The sequence below is a fragment of the Phaseolus vulgaris genome, chromosome 9 (genome assembly GCF_000499845.2).
Source record: "Phaseolus vulgaris cultivar G19833 chromosome 9, P. vulgaris v2.0, whole genome shotgun sequence".
In the NCBI taxonomy this organism is placed as follows: Eukaryota; Viridiplantae; Streptophyta; class Magnoliopsida; order Fabales; family Fabaceae; genus Phaseolus; species Phaseolus vulgaris.
This window is the reverse complement of record NC_023751.2, coordinates 24630930-24650601: the sequence shown is the minus strand read 5'-3', so window position 1 is coordinate 24650601 and position 19672 is coordinate 24630930. Positions and strand designations below refer to the sequence as shown.

Below are 19672 nucleotides of genomic sequence, written 5' to 3'. Positions count from 1 at the left end.
TAAACTAGTTATAGTTAATAAGAAAGAATAAAAAGAAAAAAAAAACACAATGTCATTTAAAATAAAGGATTTTTCCCAAGAACTATAATCAAACAGTGTGATCTATGAAGAAATTAAAAAATATTTAAATATTTTTTATACTTAGATTTTTTTTTATAAAAGCTTTTATATTAGAATTATTATGGAACTTGACATATGACTTAAGCTAACATATCAAGTAACAACAATCATCTCACATCATATAAAAAATATTATTAAAAAAAATATAAAGAGATTAAACCAAAATATATATATTAATAAAAATGATAAATAGGTACTATACTTATTCCTAAAAAATTCTAACATACTACAATTTTTATTCTTATGTTTTACTCACCATGTAATTATGCATATTTATTCTTAATTATTGTTAACAAGACACACAGCATAAGCATTGCACAAATTTATTGACATACAACAAACACTCATCACAAAAAAATATCATTATTCCCAATAAAATCAATTCTGATCGATTGATATTATGAACTCATAATGTCAGAAAAAATGGACAAGGCTGTTTGTTATTGTACACAGTCTCCATGGTTGATGAGGCTGCAATTCCTAAAATTACAAGTATACAAGCAGCAAGGGATGACCATCCCAATCAATTTTCAGAAAGCACAATAACACCAGCATGAGAAAAAAATGCTTTAACCTTTTCCTCGTATATATATAGCGAAATTGAACAAAATTTCAGAACATTAATAAAGATGGCTAGAGGACAGCTTGCCCTCCAAAATTCAAGTTCAGCTTGGCCTCTTCGCTCACAAACTGGTTTCTTCATTCAATCAAACTCGCTTCAAGTACGTTAATATGCCTAAGCCAGCAACAAGTGCAGCTCCAGCTGCAGCAGCACTATATGCAGAGGCCCATGCATCTGAGTAAGCATAACTTCCTGAACGAGAAGTTTTCACATTACCCGGTGGTCCTGCGTAGTCTAAATGCAATTTCAACCCCTACAACATTCAACCATCTGAAATCAAACTCTTTTCAAGACAGACTTATACTTTATAAACATCTTTACCATAAATAACAGGTCCAAAATCTACATCACCGGAATTCTACATTTTAGTCCCAACATATATATTTTGTACTTTTGGTCCTTATATAAAAATTTCCCAATACTTGTAATTCTAATAAACAAGAGGGACTAAATTGTAAACAATTTTCATATGGTTACTAAAATGTAGTCTCTTTAAAGTAGGGATTAAAACAAAAAAGCAATATTGAACATGGAACTAAATTTATAACTTAACCTCAATTAGATATCCGTCATCTTTCTCTAAAAGATTTTCTCAGATCTACAAATCTAATATTCCCTTTTCAATATTAAAAAAGGAGACAAAACTTCCTTCAGGACTTCAGACCCGCAGACAAACCTAGCATACCTTCAAACCAGCTGTCTTTGCGTGATCCACAGCAACTGCAAGATCACTGTCTGAAGCCAATACAACTTTATCGTGATCTTCATCTTCATACTAAAAAGGAAAATACAACCAGCTTACCTTAGCAGAGGGTAAATATACAATCTCAAGAAGAATATAAAATAGTCTTGAAAAGTACCAAAATTTGAGGTATATTCTTAGGATCAATATCATCACCAAGTCTCTGAAGGATTGAAGTTATAACCTCCTTTATGCTCCGGGTATCTGAACATGCAAGCAACCATACAAACAACTCAACTGATAATACAAAACATAATTGTCTTGAAATAAGCTATTGCATGCAAGTTATCAGAGAATGTAGGCATTCCCTGAAAACAAAAGTCAAGCAGACAAGTTTGCCTCAGTTATTACTACAGAGCTAACTGCCAATATGTACATGCAATCCAATCACATTCAAGTGAAACTTATAGAAGGATTATATACAAGCATATATTGAAATCATCAGTTATATGCTGTCAGAGATAGAAAGAAATTGCAGAAAAAATGTTGATCGGTAACATGTGATAGTTTGCATACCACATGTGAATCTGTGCATTCTGCCCTTTTTATCTTGTATTTTGAAGGAAAATGTATTAGCCATGCTTGATGAAAGATAAGGAATGGACCTCCCCGTGTCTCCTCCATCAGAAGCCAATTTCAAGGAACTGTCACTGGTGCATTATCATAAGTGTGTAAGTAAATAGAAAAATACGAAAATATTTTTCGAAATAACTTAGATGCAAATAACCTTCGTGTATCGTCATCATCATCATTTGGAGTTAAGGCCATGGCTGAATCCCAAAATCTTTGCATCAAGGTGGTTGCAGCTTCATTATTCCCAACCTGTTAGTGGAGGAAAATGATATCATCATTACTTAGAAACCTATTTGTACCCATCACCAATGTTTTTTAAATTTTTTAGTCGTATTCCATTAGGTATTGCAGATGTTTTGGTCAATCAAATTTCATCTCCCTTTTTCTTATCTACAAATCCTATATATACTCTTATGAAAATTGTGTAAATGAAAAAATAAAGATGTAAATTAGTTGCCTTAGATTTAATCATTAGTAGCTGCTGAAAAGCTTTCAGATTTTTAAATTTCCAAGCAGCTAAAAAATTGGGGGTGAAAACCAAAATCAAAACTAGAATTTTAACAGTTTAAGAAAAAAAGAGTGGACAATCAAGAACTCATAATTTCTGTTGAGGTATTACCAATTCATGAACAGTAGATGAGCCTACGTTTAATAATATCAACAAAAACCAAATCAAGAACATGTCACAATATTTTATTCAAGAATCATTCTAAACGCTATGTCACGAATAAAGCCATTTATCCCATTTTCATGCAACATGGATTTAATATTCTAGTCAACAATAGCATAGTAGTGGATTCCAAAGTCCAAGATAGATAGATAATACACCTGACTTACTGTCGCCACAGCAGCATGAGTAACATGGATCACATCGACCACAGCAACTACACTGCCATCTGTTTTTAACCACCTAAACTAAGTTAGAAAAAAGGTTGAAGCATATACCCGTTAAATATTCCCTGTCCCATATGTAATGCAATTAACATTACCTCTATCAATCACAGGAAGATGCAAAAATTTTCCGTCATGCATAGTGTGAAGTGCATCAACAATGGGCGTATCAATTACTACACACTCTGGATTTGGAGTCATGACCTGCATATTTATCAATAAGAGCAACAAGAAAACGATGAACACTCAAAATGACCAACTTTTTATCTAACACGATTGAAAACATAGGATCTTAAACATTACTAGATATAGATGCTGCAGAATCAAAGAATGGAAAAGGAAAAGTAAAGTAAACTGCTCATTCTAATGAATGTAAAAATAAAAAGTACCTTCTCAATGGGAGTTGATTCAGGAGAAAGATTTTGTGCAATTACCCGCAACAAGATATCTTTCGAACTGAAATTTTTAAGCAGCCATCAAAATATTCTATGCGTACATAATGAAAGTTGGGAGAAAGGCAAAAAAATTTCAGGAAAAGAGGACTTCTGGTCATGTCAGAGACCACAAACTTACGTAAAGATGCCACGAGGTTTGTCATTAACTGTCACAACAGCACAACTCTCATGAAATTCAACCATCTTTTTTGTTGTTGTCAGAACCGAGTCTGTTGGAGATACTGTTACAAGCCTAAAAAGAACCATTATCTGTTAAAGTAACTTGGATGTAACAAAACATGCAGACAGTTTAAAATTTATATAATTTTTTCAACTCCAACAAAAGAAGGTATTACCTACTTTGAATTCTCAGAAATGATTGTAGATAATGATGGCTTGAATATTTGCTCCCGAAGAGTTTCAATGAATGATGTATTGGACTCTGTGCAAAGGCCAAATTAGCATAATATACAACTTAATATTAAAAACTGTGAACATAACTAATCTCTAACTGTTTTCCAAGTAAACTACGACAGAAATCAAAGAAGAAAACATGAAAAAAAATGGTTGACAAAGCAGAACCTGATGTTCCCCAATGTTTTTCAACGCCTTCAACGGCTGCTGCAATTGCTTTTCCTTTCTCAGCTGCCCTTTCCATACGGGCAATGGCATCATGCAAACACTTTGCTATGTCTAGTAAAGCCAAAACTTCTCCATTCTCCACCACAGGTAAATGTCTGAATCTCCCTGTCAACAAATATCAGCCATGTATTCAAAAGGCAAGATATAGAACAATAACTAACTGGAAAAGTTTAGTGTTTCTCCATCTATACTACCGTGCACCATCTTTTGAAGGGCTTCCGCAGCAAGAGTTTCAGAAAGGACAAATACTGGATTCCTAGTCATGACTTTGGAAACTGGTGTGTTTTCAATGTTAATCTCTTTGGCAATAACTCTTGTTGCTATATCCTTTATTTAACCACAAAATAGAACATGAAGCTATGTAAGTTAAAACTGCAGAAGCCCAGGCATGGACTCAACTTTAATTTTTTCTTATTAAAATTTGAGTAAAACATGTATGAACCAAACCTTGTCCGTGAGGATTCCACAGAGTAAAGCATTAGAATCAGTTAGTAATAAAGCATCGACTCTACGGGCGGCCATTCGACGACATGCTTCATAGATGGTTGTTGTTTCAGGTACTGTCAGGGCCTTTGTAAGTCGCAATGATTTCACTGTCCGCTCTCCTGCTAATGCCCTGATCCAATTTCATGTACAAACGAGGGAACATCCCATTATTTAAATTGATAGGACTTTCAACGAAAAATCTTCTGTTCTTTCTTAGATATTTATGAAGGACCTATTGCTTAAAAATAACTCTATTTGAGTGCATTTAACAACTCCTGAAACGAATTCAATTTTCTCAAGTCAACCTTGTAGGCATCAACTGATCCCTTATGAAAATATGAAATTAAAGAAAGCAGATTGTTATCTATATAGCCATGTCATGATCATCAACCTATGCAACAGACTCAAATCTATAAGGGGGAAGAGGAGAAATTCTTGTATGGACATAAATGTCAAGGCATAAATCTACTTGAAAAAATAAATTATTCCAGAATTCAATTTGTTTGTACTTATTTTACGCCTGCTTAGACTTTAACAAGATGATACATAAAAAGCGTTCTTCAATCAAGTAAAGTTGGTGGTACAATCATAGCAACCGACCCCAAACCAGTATATTATCAAAGTCAAAGTCCTTTATTCTCATTATTGTAAACCAACCACTCGGCCAATCAGGCAAGATTTTGCAAAGCCTCGTTTGTTTGACGTAGACACTTTGAAAATACCGAGTTTTACAATTATGGCAACACAACCCAAATAGCTGCTCAGAAAGCGATAATCATCGGCAGACCACAAAAATAGCTACAGCTATAAAATCCATAATATTTCAAATTATTACAAGGTTAGCACTTTAAACAATAAACACAGAGCAGATGAAATCAACAAGCGCACGCAAGATAAAAGGATTTTCTTCTTATAAAAAAAAGTCAAAAAAATAATAATTAAGGAAGATTAAGATTCAAATTAACGATGCGATTAATTTGGGCATGGTAGCAAAAACATATATTATTTGAGCGGCGTAATTAACAAGAAAGATAGTGAATAAAAACAGCATACACAGGTGGGAAAGAGGTCATTGATTTTCGAGAAGTAACGTGAGACACTCCTGATTCGGAGGCTTTCCTCGTCGAAGAAATACTCCTTCGAGAGGCACCGGTTTGACTTGCCATCTTTCCTCTGTTCCAATATCGCTGCGACAAAAAAAAAGTTAAACACATAAAATCGGTCAGAAAACAAAGAGTATAAAAATTGAAGTCTAAGAGAGTCGTACAAGCAAGCTACAGCTCCGAATTGAAACAGATTGATTGAGTTGGAATGATGAAGTTGAATTGGAGGCGGCGCAGGGTTTGGTGGCCGGAAATACTGCCGGAAAAAAGGGTTCCCACCAGCGAGGAAAAACGAGGGGGAAATGAGAGAGGAAGAAGGCAACCCTAGAGAGAGGAGAAAGGAAGAAAACAGAGAGTGAGAGATTGAGAAAGAAAAAGAAGATTTCCACGATTCTGGTATGTAGCCAATAGAAGACGTGCACGTCACTTATCCCTTCTTGGTTGGAAATTGGTAATAATAACAAAGTAATAAGTAATAAAATAACAACCTTTGACTACCAAAGTCATGATGAATTTTTCACGTGTCAGTGTGATGTACTATTTTTAGTTAAAATGTCACTGCGAAATGTGGCATCCAAATTCTTTTGAAGACAATTTAGAGAACTGATTAAGAATAGAAAATACATTTTTTCATTAAAAATGTATATTGATATTGAGAAATAATCAAATTATTCTAACACATTTTTTTTTATCAATCAATATCTTTATATAATAATTGATCAAAATTACATTCTATATAAATTGATATCATTTTCAATAGTTATATATATATATATATATATATATATATTCTAATACATTTTAATGTAAGTTCAAATAAAAAAATATTTTAAATCTTTTAGTCGATATATACCTTACAAGCATATAAACCCATTTTTAAGCCAATTGGAGAGGAATATCAAGGTGATGATGATGTTCCCAGGTTGAGTATGGTAGTATTTGAATAAATTTATTATCTAACCTATTTAAAAAAATATTAGTTTAGATTAAATTGAATTAATTAGAACAAAATTTAAAAAAAAAAACATTCTTTTATTTAAAGTTATAATTTTTAAGTATCAATATAATTATACACAATTTTATAAAAATTAATTTAAAACTTTAGTTAAGACAATAAGTTAAGTTATAAAACAATTGTTTAAATTAATCCTACATAAAAAGGAAAACATAATATCATTTATATATAACATAAGTATAAGAGGAAAACATAGTATCATTTATATATAACATAAGTATAAGAGTAGATATTGGTTGAAAATAGAGAATCATCAATAGTAAACTCATAACTCAACTCTTATATAAGATGGCGGATACGAATTTGACTATCTCATCTATATTTTAAAAGTAAAAGTTCATCCTTATTTACATCTTTATGTCTAATGAGTATGAATTGTTTATCACTTCCTCATCCCCATTGGAAATCATGTATCCACATACCCATGTTTGTATTTGTTTCTTAATGTTTCAAATATTAATTAAATAAGTTTTTTATAGAGTAATGATACATTGACACCACTTGTATTCATTTGACACCAAACAAATTATTATTTTATTATAATGTAATACTTTATTCCAAAAAACGATTGTAGAGTGGTTGTTTTGTACTATTAAAGTATCAAACAAACTTTGTTCAAAATAAAAATCACCGCAAGGTAAACATGATATTATAAAATATTCAATGTTAAAAGGATACGCATTTTGTTTTTCCCAATATTAAATATTAAGAAACAAATTATAATTGTATAAATATCAAATGAGAGTATCAAAAAACAATTCAATAAAGATAAAATAATTATAGAAAGAGTAAAAATATCAAATGTAAGACCTAGAAATAAGTTAGGGAGCTAAGAACAAAAGAATAGTTAATGTACCGATCGGATCGAATGAGCCACGTCACTCCATCATTGATCGACCGACCAGATAATTAACTATATTAAAGAGAAAATCAAAGATAAATTATAAGTATCGTAACATCTTACAAATCAGGGTAATGTCCTTATAAATCTGAGTTGCACCCCTGCTAAATCTGGGAACTATAAGATAAATCAGCTAATACTATTTTATTGAAGATACACATCAAATACGACCCATGAATGAAATAGTTCACTACCAAACACTATAAATAAGTCTTCTATGTAAGAGAGATACACTTTTATCATTTACATCATACACTCTTAATACATAGTACTTACTTTATCGTCGGACAACCTTCTGCAGGTTTACTCCCTATCGAGCATCAAGGAGTTGAAGAGCTAAATAGTTGAAGTTCTAAGAAGCGCAAGAAGAGTGAAAGAGGAAGGACCGAGCACGAGAGAGCGAATACAAGAAAAACAAAGAAGGAGCGATCGAGACATTAAAGACAATTGTTATTATCAGTTCCAAGTACTATCCAAGCCCCTTTTAGTTTATAAAAGTACACTTAATATAAGTTTTTTAAGTTACCTAATAAATTATTACTGTTTTAGTAAGTTAAGACAATGATGAGTATTGAAACGAGTATAGTATGAGAATAAAACAAATATGTACATACTGACTTATCTTTATTTAATTTAAAAAATCAAATTTTACCTATACTCATTCTTGTAAGAATTTTCCATCAAATCTCATTAATATAGATTAATTTCTCATCCATACCCCCATTTATATAAAAATGAGTTAGATTGGATTTAGTTAATTATAAAGAAAATTGAACACGGTCTATTTGATCTAAACTAAAATAGATTGAATCTTCATATTACTATATCCAATATTTGTTGTAATGATACATAAAATGGGTATCCATTAATTTCGTATATTATATTAATTATTTTCTTTAACGTGAGTAAGGTAACTCAATTTCATTTCCATTGTCAAAATAGCACGATTTCGTCAATATATCAAGGCCGATTTCAGGTAGAAATATAAACTAGTCAAACAAATTTAAGGCTAGCTTATGAAAAATAATATTTTTAATTAAGTTTGACGGGATTGTTTAAATGGGTCAGAATTAAAGTTTGAATTTGATTTGGCTATAAATTCTTTTAGAAATAAAGACGAGTGATTATTCCGTTAATAATTGTTAGTGATTTTTTAAATATTTAATAGTCTCAAAATATTTAGAAGTGAAGTCAAAAACAATTTAAATATTTTTTCTTTCTTTAATTAACCTTTCGATGAGTTTGAAATTCCAAAGCCGTATATTAATTGAACCTAATAATTTCGATGAGTTTCAAATTCCAAAGTCGTGTATCAATTGAACCTAATAACATGAAGTAGAAACATCTCGTAATTAAAAACACACTCATGGAAGAAAGTGAAGTAAAATAATAATAAAAAAATTGATTTCAGGTATATGTTAATGCTGGTGATAACATCTTTGATAATAAAATGGGATTTGAAAAAAATACTACTAATTTATTTTAAAATAAGACTCCTAAAAACTATTATGTTAGATAAATGAGATGTACGTGTATAAAGTGAATGTGCTTCTAATTGGGGTGGTGGAAGGGAGAGGAGAGGTTGGTGGTAGTGTTGGAGGAGGAAGTGGAGTTGAGGTTATTAATGGAAAAATAAAAAGGTGGTGGAATCCAAAGTTTCTTTCTCAATCCACATACTATTATTATTCACGACTAGTTTTGTCTTGACTTTTCAAAAATTGGACAAACATAATTTTAAGGTTAGAAAATTCCCTCCTAATATTTTAAGTTCCCTTCCCCTATTGTCTTCAGAATTTCTTGGCATATGGATTTGATGCAATCACTCATTGTTGACCTAAGAAATCAAAATATTTTCACAAAAGATTTTGAAGTCCAATAAGAGTAATGAAAGATTTTCACAAATGTTTTTTATATTTTCAGCAAAAAGAAAATAAAAAAGAGAAACTAACACATATTTTAACTCAATTCTTGAAAATTTTGTGTAAACTCTTGGTGTACTTGCTTCCAACTGGTTCAAATCCTCCTTGAACTCTCTTTGTCAACAACTACAAAGTGAATATTCTTACTTTTTGAGTCTCTGCCAAACTATTGGATGACTTGTTCATGTATAAAATCTTTATGTAACAAAGTGTTAGCATTATACATCCAAATTTTTTGATCTTCTATGTACCAAACTTTGATAATTTAAAACTTTATCTTAATTGTAAATTCACTCTCTAAATATTGAATATATTCTTATTAAACTCTATCACTTCATAAACTCTATCACTTTATGAAAATTAGGAGTATCTTAGTGAAAAAATACTATTTAAAAAAGAATATCACTTTATGAAAGTTAGGAGTATCTCAATGAAAAATATTATTTAAAAAAGAAAGCAGAGAGTGACAATGTAAAAAGTCGTTTATAATTCATTGTAATCATTAGATCTCTTAAAGGGTTGTAAAAGAGAATTAAAAGTAATCCAATATTAAGAGTAAACTAGTACGATTATGTTTATCTTCCCTTTCTTATATACTAGTATAAATATGTCTTTTTTCATGATTTTTTTTAAAGTTACCTTTGTCAAAAAGTTTTGAATAATGTCTTTATCTCTGGGACACTCCACGTACATCTCCGTAAGTTTTTTTTTTTTAACTTCAACTACAAAAAAGTTTCACATCCTTGCATACCCTTGAATCTTTTATAGTGTGCATTTTTCACAAATAATAGGTCTAAAAATGGTTTATTTGACAAATGAGTCTTTTTTTTTCTCAATTAATTTTTTCTACATTTTATAATAAACTTTATTTTTTTTATCATTATTACATTTATTATATTTAATGATACGTTATGTCTAAATGCATAATTGATTTCATTTTGATAATTATGTTCTCTTCTTGACATGTTATATTAAGATATCTTTTTCACTAATTTTAACTACCTGGGTCATTGTAAACTACAATATTAATTACATCAAAGAAATATTTTATAGTTCTCATTACTTCAATTTGATCACATTTCTTAGCAAAACGATATATTCTTTATCATACTATTATTAGCATTGTAGCCAGCACATGACCAATTCGTTCCTCAAAAAACTGCTATAGTTATTGTCTATAAGTTTTGTTACTGTTAATCATACCAGTAGTTTTTATTGCCGGAAAACACATAAAACATATAAAACACAAGACAAGTATCACCGAAGAAAAAGTGCAAGAGAAACATAAGATGGATGAACAATTCTTCACAGGTTGAAGGAGGATTGGAAAATTTCCAAAGACTCAAAAGTCATTTTTGAAATAACATGTTCTAAGTGCATGTTTTTGGTATCATGTCTCGTGTTATGTGTACGAAATTCTTAAAAGCCAAACTACAAAAAAAAAAAAAAATGAAAACTCAAGCTAAACCAAGAAGCTTGAGAGAAAAATGTTGAGTTAATTATTCTCATTCCTTAAGCAAACATACACTAAGTCATATAGTAAGGTGCTATAAATTGGATATTTTTGGTTCTATTTCTAAAATAACGATATATTAAATCGTTATCTGGACTGTTTATGTATTTTGTTTAGAGTATAAGAATACATAATGCTTTAATACCTTAAAGAGACAACTATTTATATTCCATTGTTTCATGTGGAGGGAGAAAGATAAATGATTTTTTACATATTAGCTGAATTATCCTTATATTTCTTTTTAGCTTCATATTTTTTTTCGAGTACTTGCCCCATTTTTCTCTCTTCATTCTCTTTCTCAAATCACAGAAGGCATAAAGACTCTTACCTAGAGAGACACATGGAAGGAAAGAGCATAAACAAGAATCTTCAAAATTCATTTATGTATTTATTAGATCTTATAACTCAATCCAACTTCAATATATCAAGTTCCATTTATTTTATAATTTTCAACTCAATCCAATCTAATTTAACTTTCTATAAGATTCATAATTCAATTAAACAAAATTATTAATAATACTGATAACAATAACATGATAATACTCTAATTATTATTTAATTTACTTTATTATTCTCTTAATTAAATATATATTTTAAATATTTAATATTCAAACATATAATTTATTTTAAAAAAATATTTTAGAAAATCTAATAAAAGATTTGAAATTACAATTTTTAACAAAAAATTCAAAAACCTATGACAATTGACACAACTCCTTTAAGATTAAATTGGGTTGAATTTGATTTAATAAAAAGAGAAAAACTAAAATTTCTTTAATTAGATTAAACAATAGTTTGTCCATACTAGAGCCCACACATCCTCAAACCTTTGGTTACCCAAAACAAATGCGCAGGCAAAGTGCTTAGGAAGACAAACACATCGGTAGAGAATACTATGAAGGACAAATTAAGGGTAACCAGGCCATCTAAAGATGGTGGATGAACTTGCATAATAATACATCAGAGAACATTGAATTGTGAAAGCAAACTTCGAAGAGCCACTGAACATTTCATAATAAACCAAAACTCTTTATAACTGCCAGTTAGGACTTTGGCTCCCGAGTAAAAAGAAACCAAGCTATTTCCATAAACTTCAATCCTGTGGAATGACTACAAGACTAAATTTCAATACCGGACTTCATCACATTTTCAACACCCAGCAATCTTTAGGACGCGGCTCCCAGCAGAACAATAACTTCATTACATCCTATCCATTCTCACTTCAAGAACTTGTATTTCAGAAAGTGTGGAGACAGTTTCATAATGTTATTATGATAGATAAACAAAACACAGTATATAGAAAAAACATAAATTCCATGACCATTAACTACTAAAAATTATCTGATACGCCCAATATAATCAGATCCATGTTCATGGCAGAGGGTAAAATGGCATCCAACTTAACTAAGAAATTTACACTGGAAAGAAAATATGAACATCTAATCTTCCACAGAAGGAGGAGTATAAGACATTGCCAAGTAGACAGTGCTGTAAACATGCAGACAACAACTAACGGGGCTTGCTCCTTCACATTGACCAATCACAGTGGTACAGGGGCGCACCATTTCTCCACCACAAAATATTCCAGAAACTGGCACTCCAGGAAAATTCTCCAAGAAAGGGGAGCTATCAACATTGTGACGTCCAAAGAATGATTCACCCCGGCCATAACAAGCAAAAATTAAACCCCCAAAAACATTGGCAGCATTGTCTCCATTACCCTTGAAACTCTTAGAATCTCTTTCCAGTGTAATACTCTTGAGGGCATCATGGACCTTGGTTAATGAAGATAAGGCAGTATTGGGATCTGAATAGTAGAACTGAAAGAAATCTCCTGTTTTTATGCCAATGCCATCAACATATAGATACTCTTCATCACCTCTGCCCAAACACAAAAACACAGCCTTTTTTATTAAGAGCAAGAATGTTTACAACAACCTGCTTGATTACATTAAACTGGGGAATGTTATGGAAATAGAGGTCTCATAAGAGCAAAAGAAACACATGGTCATGTGCCTCATGATGCTAATGGTGACAATTTCGCAAGAGGCTATGGAGAACCATAGATACGTTTTTAAAGGCCAAGGATTGCAAGTAGACCCATAATTTTACATAAAAGGGGAACAAAATTGATTATACAACAAGGAATGTCCAAGTTACAGGAAAAGAAACAAATACAAAAACATCAAATGGCTGTCATAAAAGCTAATAAAAGATTCATTTCCAATGTCAGCAGAAGCATCTTTCTCCTTGTTTCTGTCTAGGAACCATTTTTATGTTTTAAGTGATTTCAATATTGAAGTAATAAAACAATACCATCTATCAAAACACCAAATTAGCTTAGACTTTCAATTATGTTCAAAAGTCTTGTATGCATCCGTATTTCATTCTGGAAAGAATTCATGTTATCTAGATTGTACAAAAAGAATGTAGGAAATCATGCATATATGCATTTGTCTTTTTTCAAAGAATTTGAGCGCAGATTAACAATTACAATTTAAAAACACCAAACAACAATTAATGAACTAGAAGATTTCTTCTAGTTCCATACACTCAACATCCAAGAATTTAAAGTACAATAATAATTAACACACTGCCAATCCTACAATGGTTTTCCGACATAGCACAAGATTCCCCAAAAGGGTAAAACAACTTTCAAGACTGACAAAATCCAACAATTCACCAAATTTGTAAATGTAGACTACTATATCTTTTAGTTGAGTTGCTTATAAGCAACCATAATTCATCACCTATTATCTAAGCTAGATAAACCAAAATTATCAGCAGTTGAAAATGACAGTGATGGAATAATAGGGTATACCATATAGCACTAAAAGGTAGATGTAGCAAAATTCAGTCCTTTTAAAAAAGATCTTCAAACAAATCCAGAGAATGAGAGAAGAATAGACATTGACGAGGAAATAGAACATCTAAAAGAGTAGTTTAAATCATACCCCACAATTCCATGATATGCAACGCAAGTTCTTGGCATTGGCTTCTCTGCTCCCGTGGAGAACTTCCTATGTTTAATTACCCCAATGTACAAATCAGGAGATTCAATATGATTGTCCAGCTGCAACATTTTTTAAGTTAAGAAAATAAAAACCATATATACAAAGAAATAAAGAAAAAAAAAAAGCACAAGCACAAAATATATATCAAATTAGTTTCACAAAACTTCAAGTTGATATGATAACCAAAGAAAAATAATAGCAGCATCAGCCTACATTATCTCTTTTCAACAAAAATAAGCATATCAAATTTAATACCCAAGTGCATCGTGGCATTTTCCATGACCCATCATCATGAGTAAGCATAAACACATACAGATTATTACTGCTTTAAGAAAAATACGCTGACAAAATACAAGGAAGCCAGGTAGCCTGGGAGAGTTTAGATGCTTAACTAGGCTATTTGAAGTAGATGCAAGAAATTTATTATCTTCAATTTCCTCCAAACAACTTTAAGAATCATATTCAGCTCTCACATTATCATCCCCATAGAAGTTAAAGAAAAGAAAATAGTTTAAGATAGATCAAAATGCAATGTTGGCTTTACTATAGAATACCGAATACCAATAATCAGTTAGAATCTAGCTACGGGAGAGAACATTACAACAATTGCTTAGTTGGAGAAGTTTGACCGTTTAAGCTTTTAATCAGAAGCAGAGGTAGAAGTGAGAGGTAAAGCTTTTAGCAGTGAGAAAACAAAGCAGTCGTCGTTCAGTTGTAAGATGAAACCCTTGGAGGAAATATATTCAATCGTCAATGAAGATTGCCTTTTTCTTTCTTTGGTACATTTCCCATTTATTATTTGCCGGCTCAAAAAAGGTTTCCACTTATGATGGGAAATTCCAAAATATCCCATCATACTTCAAAAGAAGATAAATTCCTTAATTCATAATATAAACTTCAGCATCACCATTAAAGAAAAGACCAGTTACAAACAAATCCATTAGTGAAGAAACAGTATCAATTCATTTTCTTGCTTTATTTTTCTTTTTTTAAACTGAAATTTTAATAAATTTTCAGGCCCCTTGTGGCATTAGACAAATCAATAATTTAGAAAAGAAAAATGATTCATAGACACCCCAAGCAAGTCGACAGATCCAAAGAAAGAGTATAGATATGACAGGTGATACAAAGAAATTAGTTATTGAAACAAAAAAGTACTTATTTAGAGACAAGGGCTATTTTACTTAATGAATAAAATACCAGTAATGAATGTAATGACCACTTAATAACATGTAATAAGATTAATAAACTCCATAACTTCATGTGTCTAACAACCTCCACCCCAAAACAAACAAAAAGGAAAGCTTTAATTATTGTAATTATCCACTCACCGAGAACAAATACCACTCAACAGTTGTCATTGGAAAAATTCTTCTAAACTTTATGGATAAAAATTTTCATTTATAATTGCTAGAATTCCACTTGGAATAAAAAATAAATAATCACTTACCAAAAAAACTTTTTGCAAAATAATGTCACGTCCATACAAAAAGAATATTATTATTGTTCTTAGCCACTTAGGAAGTGTTTAACCTAACTTATTTTAGGCTTCTCTTCTCCAAAGTAGAAGTTGAGCTAAACAGAACTTTAGGAAAAAGGAGATTTTAAAACGGCAGTTGTTCAATGAAAAAAGTTTAGAAAAGTAGCTTTTAAAAAAAAATAGTTTTAGAACATTAAAGCTGCTTCTATTTTTCTTTGTTTAAAATCTCAAGATCCAAAATCACTAAACAAGAAATTTTAACTAATTAACTTTTAAGCTTATAAATTTATATAACTACCAAATAGATTTTATTTAAATTTAAAACTCTTATTTTAACTTCAAAATAGTTTTGAGCTCCAAGAAGATCAAGCCAACAATACCTTGTGATTCAGAGACTAACTCAACAGATTTTTCCAAATTCCTTCTTAGCTTTATGCATTTAGAATAGAACATCAAAAAATATTCAAAACTGTGTCTAATAACTTCATTGATAATTATTAACCACCTAGGGAGAACAAATAATCAATTCATCAACATGCAATAGTATAAGAACCTCAGGACAGGAGAACCACACCAAAAAACTGCTTCTGTTGGAAAGCCCAGAGCCTTATAAACCCCACACTAGAATCCCATACTTCCAATTCCCATACCTTGCAATCGGATCCATACAAAGTCACTCGCAAATTTCTTCATAAGGGTATTTTATTTATTAGATGAAATCTAACAGTCATTCTTCAAAACTAAGTTTTGACTAGTTCTAAATAATTTAAACTTGTTTTTTCCATAACAAAATGAAATTTGAATTTTGCCTAAAAGTATGCATATAATTTACGCACCAAATTATTGATATCAAGTAGAATACTCTGACCATCAAGAAGTTCCTGTTGCCCTTCCCTCCTGGCAGTTAGCCATGTTGCACCGTCAATGGTGTTTGGTCTAACTGAGGCTGCCTTGTATCTGGGACCCACAGTTGAAACACCATTTGATAATGCAACATGAAACCTAATAGTTCCTGCAGAGAAATCAATCCACAGCAAAGGTAAGTAATTTGTAAAAAACAAACTAAGTTAAAAGAATCGTAAATCATGCCATGTGACTGAAAACAATCACAACAGTACAACAATGCACAAGATAGACTGTTATTCAACATGTTCACACATATAATGGCAAAACAAAAACGAGGAAAAATGATGAAGAAAAAACAATGAGGGTGCTTATCCTATGATGAATGGATACTCCAAAATTGGTGGCATTTGTATTCAATAATGATAATTGGTATTAGGTAAACAACTAAATTAAGCTTTTATTCAATAAATTCTCATCAATTGGGAATGTTATAGAACCCACTAGGTCCATTACTAAGCTTGAGGAAGATGCAATAATAATAGCGGTCTTAGCCAAACGCAAATAAGATTTTGAACTGGGAATACAATCAGCAATAGCAGAAGAGAAGAAATGATAATAGGGCACAAATTTGATAGTGCTTCTTCCAAGTCAACTACAATTCCAGCCTACCACCCCTTTCCCTAGGCTACAACCTCCTATTTTTACTTTATCTCTCTCCAACAACTAGTGCAAACTGCACACCACTATTTCGAGAGAGCAAAATAATTAAAATTTACAGACATGCCTAATCAAACTTGAAGGGCTTCACTTGTCTTTTCTTAAAATTTATTTGATTAACAGTACATTTTTTCTCCTGAATAAAAGATATATGTTCATGAAAGTACAAAAGTTATCACCCCTGTGATCCTTTCAAGGAATAAAAGAAAATGCATTCCTCATCAATGAAATAGGGCAGTATGCACTATATTAGTTACAAGGATTATGTCATGCATCTTGGCAAGGGCTACCAAAAGGATAACAAGACATACCCAAAGACCTGTCTCTGTCCTGAGCAAATACGAGAGCAACAGCTTCTACATTTCCTTTTTTACTACAAATGATTCTAGAATCATTCCCACTTTTGTGTACAAAGTCAAAGGAGCCTCTCTCATCACCCACAACGATTGTGTCCATAGGCATGGCATAATCTGAAATAAAAACAAGACATCATTTTTGAAAAAAAATAATGAAAATGAAAGAAGAGCACAAACTTGTGGCTAAAGGGTATAATGCTCTAAATTACATAACACATTGGTACAATACAGTTGCCAAATCTAAAGTCAAGTATCAAATCACCATTATGTATCCCATAGACATTTTACAACAAAAATTTTAGAGTAAGCAGGAAGTTATATCTTTAAGAAGAAAACATTGTGCACATATTAAACCCCAAGAAATAATTTCCTTCCTAGCTTGTTTATTACAGACACACTAAATATGAGATAACCCGATAAACTCCATAGTCTACCACGCAATAGACCAATTTCCTCCTACAACTTTCCTGATAAAGTAAAGAGTAAAAGAGAATATGAAACAAAAGAGCATAATTAAGAAACATAATACATACAGGAATACCAAATTATATGCATATAAGTAATACTTACCCAATTTCTCCAGAACCAATTTCATGTCACTGTTTTCTTCCTATGCAGCCAAATCAGAGTGTTAGAAACATATCCAAGAATTAAATAAATAATGAAAAATTTAATAAAATAAAATAGTAAATAAGTGTGCAGCTATAAACTTACTCCAAACAATATGATCCCAACAGGGAATGGGCGACCGGAGACAATGGCTGAATATTCCTTAATATCCTTAATAAAATTGTCAACCCATGGTGCTTGAGATGACTGGTGGGAAAAATACAAACTGTGATGTTAACTGTGATGTTAAACGAGGATCAAATAGTCATAATGTTAGTCTTTGGATTGGGACTCTTCTGTTTTGTAAAGTGTGTAGTTAATAATATGAAAAACCATCGCAAGACAGACAAATATTTTACTCTCACGTTCTTTTTATGTTCCTTAACACCTTTGTACAAGCATTCATTTTCAAAATTTCTTACTATCTCAATCTCTCTCATATTACATATTCAATTTCTGAGAATGCACAAGTCCAAATTCTTAAAGGGGTTTTACTACCTTTGGTGGCCGCCGCAACGGCACAGCTTCAACTTTCAATCCAGGCAAGTAGCCAACAGTCAAAACTAAGCCTTCGTTTATAAACTTTGCATATGCTTCCCCACCAAAGCCACTAAAAAGGGCACCCCATTTGACCTACATAAATCACCCTGCGTTTACTCGAGTTCAGTAAATCTCTACCACAACAGAAAACAAATATCAAACCCAACCTCTTTAAACTCATCAGTAACAGCATCCCTTCCAATAATACCATTTGCCACGGTAACAATAACAGGAATATTAGATCCCAATGACTTTCTAATCTGCAACATAAGCAATAAGTCAATTGATTAATAAACACAATAAAGCAAAAAAATTAAAAGAGGTGTTAGGTGTCAATTCCTTACAAGCTGCAGAGTCCTGGAAGTGCAGAATCCAGTTCCAGTATTAGCAATAGCAAAATGTGGTCGAATTGGCTCCGACAGAACCCTTTGCACAACCTCATTCACAGCATCCTATTCGAGATTGTAAAGCGTTAACCGGCGTCATTCCGTAGGTTAATTACCGAACCCTAATGATCAAATTGTGAGATAGAAAGAGACGTACGGGGAGCGAAGGGTTGATAGAAAGCGCGGAAGAGAGTTTGGGACGAGAGAGGATGCGATTGCAGAGAGAGTTCCATGCTTTGCTGACGCAGGCTGCGGAAGCGAATGGTAGAGCAGGAAGCCTCGCTAGAATGTTCTGAAGAAGATCCTCATTCAGCATACTCAAGCTTGTGTTCACATCGCTTGAAGCTTTCACCTTCGTGCTCGATTTTCGCGACGACGATGGCTTCTCCATGGCGGTTCAACACCATCTACGTGAACATCGCTCCCCAATAGAACGCACCGGGAAGGAAATGGTGAAACATTTCTCACATGGGCCAACGATTGGGCCTTGGCCCAACAGAAATCTTTCTTTACAAATTATTAAATTTATCATATATATGTTAAATGATATTATAAAATTGTATTATAATTCTTGTATGCAGTTAATTTCCATTAAAAATCATTTTTTTCCCATTTTAATAATTTTTGTTTTTATTTTTTATACATGTGTGTTGCATTTTACAGAAAATAAAATATACAGATTTACTTTAAAGAAATACAATATAATATATATAAATATGGATCGCGTTCTTACTACTTTAATGTCTTTATAAAAGAAAATAAA

The 19672-nt window shown here is 31.7% G+C and overlaps 2 protein-coding genes across 2 annotated transcripts; both read right to left on the bottom strand.

The window, feature by feature from the left end:
• Positions 1-483: 483 nt before the first annotated feature.
• LOC137820405 (CBS domain-containing protein CBSCBSPB1) lies at positions 484-5958 on the bottom strand. Its single transcript, XM_068624484.1, has 15 exons — positions 5778-5958; positions 5564-5697; positions 4472-4640; positions 4219-4351; positions 3965-4129; positions 3743-3824; positions 3522-3635; positions 3338-3404; positions 3047-3152; positions 2886-2953; positions 2212-2306; positions 2001-2134; positions 1603-1688; positions 1428-1517; positions 484-995 (listed from the first exon to the last, which is right to left on the bottom strand). The coding sequence occupies exons 2-15, from the start codon at positions 5674-5676 to the stop codon at positions 828-830; spliced, it is 1590 nt and encodes a 529-aa protein (XP_068480585.1). The 5' UTR covers positions 5677-5697; positions 5778-5958; the 3' UTR covers positions 484-827.
• Positions 5959-12175: 6217 nt separating this feature from the next.
• Positions 12176-19413, bottom strand: LOC137820476 (F-box/LRR-repeat protein At5g63520). Its single transcript, XM_068624591.1, has 10 exons — positions 19067-19413; positions 18868-18975; positions 18691-18783; positions 18482-18616; positions 18089-18190; positions 17945-17984; positions 17330-17488; positions 16292-16467; positions 13916-14034; positions 12176-12842 (listed from the first exon to the last, which is right to left on the bottom strand). The coding sequence occupies exons 1-10, from the start codon at positions 19298-19300 to the stop codon at positions 12401-12403; spliced, it is 1608 nt and encodes a 535-aa protein (XP_068480692.1). The 5' UTR covers positions 19301-19413; the 3' UTR covers positions 12176-12400.
• Between the last annotated feature and the right edge of the window lie 259 nt (positions 19414-19672).